Source organism: Helicoverpa zea, chromosome 29 (assembly GCF_022581195.2).
Source record: "Helicoverpa zea isolate HzStark_Cry1AcR chromosome 29, ilHelZeax1.1, whole genome shotgun sequence".
Classification (NCBI taxonomy): Eukaryota; Metazoa; Arthropoda; class Insecta; order Lepidoptera; family Noctuidae; genus Helicoverpa; species Helicoverpa zea.
Genome location: NC_061480.1, coordinates 5,362,638 through 5,374,982, shown reverse-complemented (window position 1 = coordinate 5,374,982; position 12,345 = coordinate 5,362,638). Strand labels below are relative to the sequence as shown.

Genomic DNA, 12,345 nt, shown 5'->3' with positions numbered 1-12,345 from the left:
TATTAATAAAATACTTTTCTTTATTAGAGGACCTAATATGCTGTGTTGTTGGTTGAAATCTTAATGGCGTCCACGGCCAATTTCGGCCACGGCGGCTATTCTCATTTAAGGAGATCAGCCAGCTGCGCAGGACATATTATAGTGCACAAGCATTTGCGCAGACACAGGTGCACCTCCTATTCCTTCACTCTCATAGTCCGATGGGACGACGATCGTGGTGTCGCCACCAGAAAGAGATTAGGCGCAGGACCGACATTTACGTGCTCTCCGATGCACGGGTGAATCAATCACCAACTTCCAGACTACGGGCTGCTTTGTGAAAGTTTAAGAAAACCCACAAAGCGATTGCGGCCCGACCCGGGAAGCGAACAGAAGACCTCGAGCACAGCAGCCGCGCTTGCGACTACTAGACCAACGAGGCAGTAAGTTTAAAATCTTACTAATATTATAAAGTGTTTGTGCGTTTGCTTGACTGCGCTAATCTCAGCAATTAAAGACCCGATTTGAAATTATTAGGTATCTAGGGGCATACATACATAAGGGCTTAAGAAGGAACATGGTGGGTTTTAGTCAGTAAGAGTCTGACACTCCCTCGCGCTGCACCCACAGCTGTGGCATTTGATGATTTCCTAAAAAAAAAACCGGCTAAGTGCGAGTCGGAATCGCACACGAAGGGTTCCGTACCATTTAGAAAATAAGCAAAAATATTACGTTTGTTGTATGGGAGCTCTCCAAAATATTTATTGTATTCTAGTTTTCAGTATTTGTTGTTATAGCGGCAACAGAAATACATCATCTGTGAAAATTTCAGCTCTCTAGCTATCACGGTTCATGAGATACAGCATGACGGATAGAGGAGCGAAAACAAATTTTACCCTTTGGGTACGGAACCCAAAGGCCGCGAACGCACAGGCAGGTGGCTTGCTTAGCGCCTAGTGCTTTCATCCTGGCTATTCGACTAGCTATGCGCTAAGCGCGCAGTGCAGCCGGTCGCATTCATTTTAGAACGTTCGTTTTACTGGGCTACTCGCTAGGTGACGCGCTAGACACTAGGTGCTAAGCAAGCCACCTGCCTGTGTGTTCGCGGCCTAAGAATAGCTCTTTTATCGAGGAAGACTAGGATTGAATGAGTTCTCACGCGGGACTTTCTTTTTTATTTTAGTCTAACATGACCGGGACCACCTAGGTAGGTTGACAGGTAAGTAACTATTTTTTTATTTTCTAGTTTTCAGTGCACATAAGATAAAACCGTTTAACTTAAAAGTTTTTTTACCGATTTTTTATATCCAAATAACTCCACAATTTTATCCGAGATCTAGATTAGAATGGAAGGTATAGGGGCGTAAAAATGTACTGAACCCACACTTGTAAATGTGACCTCTTTGTAAATCAGTTCACATCACTTAGTAAACTACGCTCGGAAAATAAACTGTCTCTTCTTAAAACTTTACTTTTTTGAAAGCGATTCTTTGATGCTCTATAACCATCACCTTCACTTTTTAAATTAATCATCATCATCATCCTCCGAGCCTTTTTCCCAGCTATGTTGGGGTCGGCTTCCAGTCTAACCGGACGTAGCCGAGTACCAGTGCTTTACAAGGAGTGACTGCCCTATCTGACCTCCTCAACCCAGTTACCCGGGCAACCCCATACCCTTGGTTAAACTGGTGTCAGACTTACTGGCTTCTGACTACCCGTAACGACTGCCAAGGATGTTTTTGATTCTATAGAATATTTAGTTGGCGTTGTAAAAAAGACGAATTAGTTTATTAGAGGCTATGTCATTTCCCCGTTGCCTAGTTATAAAATTAGAAGTTTAATCATGTGTTCAATAAATACTTTTGTGGCTAGGCTTATAATTTCCCATTTAAAAAACCAGACCGACAAATAACATGAATTTATATGATAATAACTAGGTGTTTTAACAACAAGTAATTTCCGAAATCAATTTATATGAATGACACAATTATTTAATTTCAGGTACTTACGTACTCGTAGTTTATTCTGGAAACAACAAATATTTATATATACATTGACTTATGGATATTTAGGTTCTAAGTTTGATTCCGGGTTCGCGAAAACCGCAATATTTTTTAAATTAATTTGTTCGCATACCATTCCCACTTTAGGTAGGTCCTAGTTGTTACAGTTTTTGTCAGAAAATATAAAAGATACCTATAGAAAAAAGAGTCAATACTTTACTTCCATATTATTAGCCAATCTTCCTTCATTCGACTCCTGCGCAGATTCCATTGTCCTCATCATCATCATCCTCCGAGCCTTTTTCCCAACTATGTTAGGGTCGGCTTCCAGTCTAACCGGATTCATCTGAGTACCAGTGCTTTACAAGAAGCGACTGCCTATCTGACCTCCTCAACCCAGTTACCCGGGCAACCCAATACCCCTTGTTTAGACTGGTGTCAGACTGTTTCCAGTGTCCTCAATTAACTTCAAAATTACAAACAAATTACAATGCTTATAAACCATGAAATAAGTTTTCGATAAACAGAACAATTTGTGGGTAAATATAAAAATGTTTGATAGCAATCTTCTTTACATAGATATTGTTATTTAGTGATCGAGTTAAGTATGGCTGACAATACAGTAGTGCAGTGTTTTTTATTTTCTTTATTTTTAACATATGGTGTGTTGGAAAAGGTTAGCTATGAGGCTCTGAAAAATACAGCTATACAGGAATTAATGGTATTCAGTGCGCAAACTTTGTCAACTTATACTTAAACTAGCTTTTGCCAGCGGTTTCACCCGCATCCCGTGGGAACCTCTGCAGGAACCCGGATAAAAAGTAGCCTATAGCCTTTCTCAATAAATGGGCTATCTAACACTGAAAGAATTTTTCAAATCGGACCAGTAGTTCCTGAGATTAGAGCGTTCAAGCAAGCAAACAAACAAACTCTTCAGCTTTATAATATTAGTATAGATAGGTATATTCTTATTCTGTTGTGTTTTAAGACAAAAAAATAATTATTGATAACGAAAGATGTTTATATTGTAACCGATTGTATGGTCAAAGTCGTCATAGTAGGCACCAGATAAGTTCAAAATCATCATCATCAGCCTATCGCAGTCCACTGCTGGACATAGGCCTCTCCAAGTGCACGCCACTGAGATCGATTTTTGGCTTCTCGCATCCAGCTCCTGCCAGCCGTCTTGCGCAAGTTATCAATCACTCCACCGTGCCTGAGGAAAGTTCAAAATATCTTCTTCTATTTCAGATAACTTACATCAGCGTTGAGCACCCGAGGGTCACGTATTTCAACCCTGACTTCATATGCTATGCTAACCTGACAGCCACGAGGTATGGACGCAAGAATCCTATCTATTACGTCGGGCTTAACATTCACACCGTCACACCGTTCAATAGCAGTATTTATGTAAGTACCATAGTTTTTTCTATAAGTATTTCTGCACGTATTTTAAGGATTATCTATATTTTGCTATAAATATTAACATGGCGTCCACGGCCGATTTCGGCCACGGCGGCTGCTCTCATTTAAGGAGATCAGCCAGCTGCGCAGGACATATTATAGTGCACGAGCATTTGCGCAGACACAGGTGCACTCCCTATTCCTTCACTTTCATAAAACGATGGGACGGCAATCCGACACGACCGAAGAGAGATCAGGCGCAGGACCGACATTTACGTGCTCTCCGATGCACGGTTGTATCAATCACTAACTTCCAGACTACGGGCTGCTTTGTGAAAGTTTAAGAAAACCCACAAAGCGATTTCAGCACGACCCGGGAATCGAACCCGAGACCTCGAGCACAGCAGCCGCGCTTGCGACCACTAGGCTAACGAGGCAGTCATGCATGTCATATTAGTATAAATATTAATAACTTAACCGTCCTATGATTCATATGAGATATACAGCGGTTGTTTTAATATTTTAAAAAATAACCATTTTTTGTTTGTTTGTTAACATACTTATATCCTAAAGGCATCGAGACTGCTGAATCAATTTGAAAAATTCTTTCACTATTGGGAAATGACACTATTCCTGGATTTTTTAATAATTGTTACAATTTTTATCCAATGATTTAATAATTTGTTACAATTTTAATCCATTGGTTTGGGTTTCCAGGTAGACATGTATTTCTATGAGCTGCTTACTAACCAGTACAAGCGAAGTTTCATAGAGTTCCACTTCGACTGGTGCCACCTCGTCGAGAAGGATATGTTCTTCGGGTCTTCCATGAGAAAAGGGGGCCTCAATACACCTTGTCCGCATATGGTAAATATTTTCAAGTACCTGCTGATTTCTGACATTTCCGCGAATATCATCATCCTCCGAGCCTTTTTCCCAACTATGTTGGGTTTGGCTTCCAGGCTAACCGGATTCAGCTGAGTACCAGTGCTTTACAAGGAGCGACTGCCCTATCTGACCCCCTCAACCCAGTTACCCGGGCAACCCAATACCCCTTGGTTAGACTGGTGACAGACTTACTGACTTCTGACTACACGTTAGGATGTTCAATGACAGCCGGGACCTACAGTCTAACGTGCCATCCGAAACACAGTCTTTACAAATCGCAGTGTGCTAATAAAAAAATATTTTTAGGGTCCATTACGCATGTCGAACATGACAATCAACCCTGCAGTGATCCCCAAAGGCTTCCCGTTCACCAGAGGCAGGATATACGCCAACTTCTCGCACCCGAAGACCAAGACTAGAGTGGGGGATGGCTACATCGATATGAGACTGACGACTATTAACATTAAAGATCCTAAGGATAAGTTTAAATAATTTAAGGTTATTTTTAGGGTTCCGTACCCAAAGGGTAAAACGGGACCCTATTGTTTTCGCTCCTCTGTCCGTCCATCCGTCGGTCACCAGGCTGTATCTCATGAATCGTGATAGTTAGAGTGTTAAAATGTTCACAGATGATGTATTTCTGTTGCCGCTATAACAACAAATACTGAAAACTAGAATAGAATAAATACTTTGGGGGACTGCATTTTTTGCTCGATTTCGATAAATATATACATGTATATAGACTATTAGTTTGGATGGTACGGAACCTTTCGTGCGCGAGTCCGACTCGCACTTGGCCAGGTTTTTAAGTAGAGGGGATTCGAGTGTAAGAGTATACGCGATTAAAATGTTACAATTCGATTTACTTAAATGTAATTTCGAGTAACGTGATTAAGGGTCCGTTCAGATAGACCGGCTCGGAGAGCATCGGCGCGCATTTTTCTTTTCACACAGACCGGAGTCGGCTCCAATCGGCTGCATAAAATGCAATTGGAGCCAAACGTCAGCAAGACCGAGAAAAAGTACACAATCGGAGCCGGTCGGAGCCGGTCGGCTCCTCTTATTATTTCACACGGAGCGCCTTCGAGCATTCTTAATGACAAAAGCAGTGCGCACGCAAAAATAAACCTTACTTTAAATACTAAGTACTCAATTTTCAACGTGGTAAGAATTTGCTCTCCTCTCCGAGCCGGTCTGTCTGAACGGACCTTAACGTGTAATATGCGTTTTTCATGTGTCATAGAATGCGTGAAAACCCTGAGTAAATGACTAGTTGTAAGAGCTCTGCCTCATTAGAACGCCATGGCGACGTCACCATTGGCGTCCTAATGAGGCAGAGCTCTAGGAGCACTAAACCAATAGACATGAGTGATGTCATATAGACAGATAAATATAGTGACGGCAAATCGATATTTCATACTCTGATAAGATTATATTATTATTGTTTATCTCTACAATATGATAATGTTGAGTTTATCGACCTCTAATAAAATTTTATTTATACAAAAACACGACGCTTTGAGAAAAGGTAGTACCTTGTGTTTTGCTTAGCTTGTCTATGGTTACATACAAGCTTTTATGTTTTCATTTATTTATTTAGAACATATCATTTACATTTTTAAATATTAAATATAAAAATAAAAAACATTTAAAAATATAAAAAATAGGTTGCCACCGATATCGGGCACAGGGTCCAAGGTACCGGTGGTTAGGGTCCCAGAGACAGAAACCTCCTCACAATACGTGCCGTATCAAGGAGTACTGCCTTCTGAATCAGTCCCTTGATCCAGCCGCCCAACGAGAGCCTCCTGAGGTGTTCGTCGAGGCTTTTGGCTATTAAACCATTGGCCGTAACGACAATCGGCACAACAACAGCCGTGTCGACACTCCACATGGCGACAACCTCGTGCGCTAAGTCGAGATACTTTATACATACAAGCTTTATTATTACTGCCAAGATTCACACAAATCTATCCAGTGGTTTCTTTTATGTAAAAAGGAACAAACATCCTTACATAAAAACTCATATAATACTTTATTTACATAGATATAAATCGATTGTTTATGGGTTCAGTTTATGTACATATTTACATGACGTAAAAAAAAGCCTTATTTATACATATATACAACTAAAAAATGGCATCAAAAAACTCCTCATCGCTGCCCACCGGGAGTGTACCCAAGAGGCTGGCAGCATTGCCACGTTGGATGGCAATGCTTAATTTTTGACCAAAATAAAAACCAGCCTTTGGGTCACTTGAAGTGTCAGCAAGTCGCTTTGCCAGATCTTTAAAAAGCAGATGAGCACTTGGACCCCACGGCCCGAGGGTTTCAACCCCAAACGGCTCAAAGGTATAGTTACCAACCAGGGTGCTATATTTGCGCCGTTTGAGGTTCTCTGCAGCCGCAGCAGCGGAACCAGCACATCGCGCCGAGCTAGGAAGGTGAGATGGTGCAAGAGTATCGACACAAGTCGCGTCCCATACTAAAGACCTACCCATCTTCCACGGGAACAACGACATACCGTCTGGTCTCTTGCCATCGTCGCGTGCCAGACCACTGGGTTCTAATATGGCTGGAACGCCTACGGCAACAAGAGCGCGACGGATTATGTCATTGATATTCGCATGCCGTGCAAATCGTCCCGCGCTGCGGCTGCACGACAAGCCGTGGTGTCCAAGGCTGCTGACAGCTTCGCCACAGTGGCAGCGGTGAGGAGAGCAGCACGGAGCACCCAAACGCAAGCAAACAGCAAGCCGGAAAGTGGTGTCGTCAAACAATGTGCCTATGTTTGACGACGGAAGTGCCAGAAGCCATAGACCCGACTCCCATTCGCCCACAGCCAGAAGGCGCGCTCGCTCTGCAGAAGAAATTGACGTATTTAGCAGATTATTCCGTATAACTCTGCAGAGCGGCTCATCCCACTGTCTCTGGGAGGACGGGTTGACGGGTGGATCAGTATTCGGGCAGGTGATTTTCCAAGCCTCTACAGCCTCAGTCAGACATGGTACCTCGCAATTGGCCAGTGTGATAGGAAGAATTTTCCTGGTCAATTGCTCAGTACCATGGACGGAGGATATAAAGGCCGGTAGGCTAATACTTGAAATTTTGAACTGCCTCGTTGGTCTAGCTGTCGCAAGTGCGGCTGCTAAGCATGAGGTCTCGGGTTCGATTCCCGAGTCGGGCCAAAATCGCTTTGTGGGTTTTAGAAGACTTTCACAAAGCAGCCCGGAGCCTGGAAGCTGGTGATTGATACACCCGTGCATCGGAGAGCACGTAAATGTCGGTCCTGCGCCTGATCTCTCTCCGGTCGTGTCGGATTACCGTCCCATCGGGCTATGAGAGTTAAGGAATAGTGAGTGCACCTGTGTCTGCGCAAATGCTCGTGCACTATAATATGTCCTGCGTAGTTGGCTAATCTCCTTACATGAGAACAGCCGCCGTAGCCGATAATCGGCTAGGAGGACATCATCATCATCACTTGAAATTTTGCGGACGCCAAGCCCTCCCATGCGAACGGGAAGAGTAGCCTGAATCCAGGCTCGGTCGTCCAAGGCCACATTTAAAATTGATGTTAATGTGTGTCTAATAATTTTGTCAAGTTGTTCCAAAAGGTTTGTGTGCTTCCATAGAGTGGAAGCGCGCAAATAGTATGTTAATTTTGGGCCAAAACAACAATATCTAATGATTGTGATGGCTGAGTGCATGTTAATTTGGAGCAGCCTTTCCGAAATATGATTGAAATTTTGTATTTTGTCCTGAATAAAATTCGAAAATGAATTTTCATATATTGGGGAACCAAGGAGACAAAGAGAGTCCTTATCAATTAATTTAATATCCGGGGCTATTGCATTGAATTTTGAAAGTGTGTCTTGTCTGTCAGTATTGTCCGGTACAAAAAGTTCGCATTTGGAGTAATTTAAATTTAGACCTATTTCTTGAAATTTGTTTTGGAGAAAAGAAAAATCACCAAGTACTGTATCTACTTTGCCCCCCAAGGTTCCGTCATCAAGATACCAAACGTTAAATTCCGAATTTAGCTGCCGAATTATAGGGTTTATGGCTAAACTGAAAATCACAGGCCCGAGTGGGTCACCCTGCTGACAGCCAACAGAAGATTCCAGAAGGTTGTCCTGATATAGTAATTTAGATGGATGTCTGTAGCATTGCCAAATAAAACTGTAAATTTGGGGTAACTCTTTTTTCGTTTCTGCCAGCAAGGTGTCCCTATTGACTGAATTAAAGGCATTCTTTATGTCAACCTTCATAATGACCTCTCCTTTGCCACAATTTAAATAGGTCGATAACGCGTGCACGGCAGCCTCGCAGCCCCCTCTTGATCCGTAACCCAGCTGAAGGGGCTGAAATTTTTCCGAAACACCCTCACTACAAAATTTACAGCAAATCTTGGCTACCGTGCGACGGTAAGTAGTCCCTACGGCAATTGGACGAATGCCACCATCCCTCTTGCGTAGGGCGCAGAGGTTCGCTCCATACAAGACGTCGATGACGGCCTCGTCCACCTTGCCGGCGAGCATAAGGTTGACCAGGGCTGTAAGCTCCTTCAAGAGTGACTCACCAGCTTCCCCGGCGCTTGGGCAGGTAAGGTCCTTAAGGTGTTGCGGACTCAAGCCGTCGAGGCCGCCTGCGGAACCGCTCCTGAAGGAGCCTATAGCCGTGCTCAATTGTCGACCTGTAATAATGAGGGTATGGGTGTCCGGATCAGGGGGGTCAGGAAAAGAAAGGTCATCGGATGGGGCAGGGTGTTTGCTCTCCAGAGCGGAAAGTGTTTCTGGAGAACAAGGTGCCACCACATCACTGCTGAAAAGAATCCTCGCTGCACCACTTATGTCACCTTCACTTAACTTGGATTCTACCAGGTGGGGGATGCTCCTCGAATAGGTAGAGCCTGTTGTCGGTGATTTAGTGTCGAAATCTCTGGCCGAAACATTACAATTATCTTTAATTTGGGTCGTTAAAGACTTTTTGGATGCCAAATTTTTTTGGATATGTAAGATTCTATAAGGGAAGGTGAGTAAGTTCTCCCAAGCACGTTGCGAGTTCTCCCGTGCAGCCAGGCGGACACAACCTGCCAGATGTTGAGCTACTAAAGTCCTGGCGCCTCGGGGAACCCGCTTTAGGATTGGAATTGTGTTTTTGAATTTGGAAAGTCTTTTCCAAAACGGTTCCAAAGGTGTGTCGGTATCTGGGTTTGTCGGGGTTAGTGTGGGAGGAACTGCACTTTGGGATTTATGTGTCTTCCCAATGTGCACGTTCAAACCCCGCTTACCTTTAAAAAAACGTGCTTGGGGGCACAGCGGGCATCTCAGGGCATCCAGAGATGTTGAAGATTGACAAGCACTTACACTCCCATCACCATTACTATACATCTGGGTGCCTCGCTACTTATTTGTATACACTTACAACTATTAATTTTCCACAAAAGAATATTTACAATAATAAAAGTAACAAATCAAAATAGCACTCAAAAACACAAATAATCAAAATGTCAATTTGACGCAGTCGCGCTGGTTTCGGCACATTTCGGCGCGGGACTCACTGGCCAGCCCCGGCCGGCCAGTGCCGCGCCCCGGCTTCTCAGGCGGTAGCCTGCGTTTTATATAGAAGGTCCGATGCTTATGATTCTGAGGCTGTTAAAATTGGACACGTATGCATTCAGTACCACGGAGACTCGGCCGTGCAGCAGTTCTACTGCGGCGCCAGCGTGTTCGTGACAGGCGGCTACGGATTCCTCGGCAAGCAGCTAGTGGAGGAACTCTTCAGGATACTATTTCTCAATTTAATAAAAATTCTTCCCTTACAAATGACAGCTAATGTCAATCAAGTTCAGTTTTCCATTCATAGATATTATAATAACATATTTACAATACATATCAAGAACTATCCTAGTAAAACAAACAACTAAAAAGCGTCAAAAAATTCGTCCCCATCGCTGTCAACTGGGAGCGTACCCAAGAGGCTGACAGCATTACCTCGTTGGATGGCCATGCTGATTCTTTGTCCGAAGTAATAGCCAGCCTTTTGGTCAATACATTATAATATAAGTAGGTTAACATCCATACATAAAAACTCATATAATAATATAAGTAATATTAGTGCTTTATCTTCGAATTTGCCCCAGATGTTAGTATTTTTCGAGTAAATAAGTAGTAGTACTACATAGTTTTACAAGTGCCCCCGCTAAAGTGAGTTAAAATTAGTTATAAGTTAAATAGTGTAATTGGCTTTGGCCGTTCTATTTAAATATAAATAAATAAATAACAATGTCGGGACAATGTAGGTGCACCTTTTCACACACGGTCGGTTAGCCCCATGCTAAGTAATTAATTAACTTGTGTTATGGGTGCTAACACAACTGATAAATTACATAGGTATAGCTACATATAAAAATATTTATAATTACATATTATAACACCCAGACCACGGCTAACAAGCATGCTCGTCACACAAATGTCGACTGAACCGGGAATCGAATCTGGGACCTCAGGTACGGCAGTCTGCCATGGTGACCATTGCGCCATCGAGGTCGTCAAATACATAGGCTTCTCTTCGTCCATGTACGGGAAGGAGTTCCCACAAGACACGAGTGACACCGAGGTAAACTGTTAGTAATATATATCATTTAATTCCAAAGGAATCGCTTTGAGAACGAAGTTAAAATTCTCTACGTACTTGAGCGTTTTATTATTCAAAACGCCTTTGTGCTGAAAAGTACGAAAAGATCTTTGAATTCGACGTTATATGTGGAGGAATATAATAAGGACATTATTTTATATCAAAAACCAATGATCTTAAGATAGGGAAATATTAAAACTAAGTATCAAAATATTCATCCGCATCGCTGTCAGCTGGGATCGTGCCCAAAAGGCTGGCTGCATTGCCACGCTGGATGGCAATGCATATCCTTTGACCGAAGTATAGGCCAGCCCTTTGGTCACGAGTGGACTCCACTAATCGCTTACTGATTTCTCGAAAGAGTTTGTGGGCACTTGGGCCCCATGGTCCCAAGGTTTCAACCCCAAACGGCTCAAAAATGAAATTGCCGGTGAGGTTTACATATTTGTGCCGTTTGAGGTTTTCCGCGGCTGCAGCAGCTGCACCGACACAGCTCGCCGTACTGGGAAGGTGGGAAGGTGCAAGGGTGTCGACGCAGGTTGCGTCCCACACCAAAGACCTTCCCATCTTCCAAGGCATTATAGACATCCCGTCTGGTCTCTTGCCATCGTCGCGTGCCAAGCCTCTGGGTTCTAAAATGGCTGGCACTCCGGCGGTGACAAGAGCACGACGGATAATGTCATTTATGCTGGCGTGTCGTGCCATGCGACCAGCACTTTATAATAAGTAATTAATGTTCCTAGAATTATATGCTACATTGTAGGCTATGTTTTGTCCCACAAGGCACAGCAGTGTGATTCTATAAGACTTCACTCTAAACTTCGCATCTGAATCCGCCGTGAGTTACAACACTAGCGCTACTCTTGCGAGCGTGTTTGCGAGTTGAACTAAATTAAACTCGAGATTTTGACAGATAAAGTATGAGATGACTTTTAGAACGTTTTGAACCGAATGCGAAGTGAGAGTGAATAGCGAAGTGAAATGCGAGTTGTTGTCTGAATTTTATAGAATCGACGTACTGACCTCTTGTCATGTAGAGAAGGAGTGAGCGTTAGCTGCTTGTAGTCCGCTAATTATAAAACAATAGAAAATCAGTTGTGCCTAGCGTAATCTGCTCTCCGACATAAAACAAGTTAGACCACGTGCGCTCAAGGTTAAAGCAGATTTAAAATAAATATATAGATGCTGAACGTATTCGTTTTTCATTTCGCTGTAAATTAGGCTGTTTCTTTTTTCTTAAAAATTCAGGTCAACAAATGCTCTGACGGCTCCGCGATTTCACCTGCGACCCAAAGAATGTACCACTTCTGTAAGCAGCTAAATATCCTATGTAATATTCAGATATGTTACTGTAAATATTTTTTTTATTATTTATTTATTTATTGCTTATTAAGAGGTACATTATTATATTCTAAAAGGTACAAAATGTCCAACA

The 12,345-nt window shown here is 42.8% G+C and overlaps 1 protein-coding gene across 1 annotated transcript; it reads left to right on the top strand.

Moving 5' to 3' along the window:
• Positions 1-2,589: 2,589 nt before the first annotated feature.
• Positions 2,590-4,766, top strand: LOC124643946. Its single transcript, XM_047183064.1, has 4 exons — positions 2,590-2,658; positions 3,234-3,392; positions 4,104-4,253; positions 4,581-4,766. The coding sequence occupies exons 1-4, from the start codon at positions 2,590-2,592 to the stop codon at positions 4,764-4,766; spliced, it is 564 nt and encodes a 187-aa protein (XP_047039020.1).
• Positions 4,767-12,345: the final 7,579 nt, after the last annotated feature.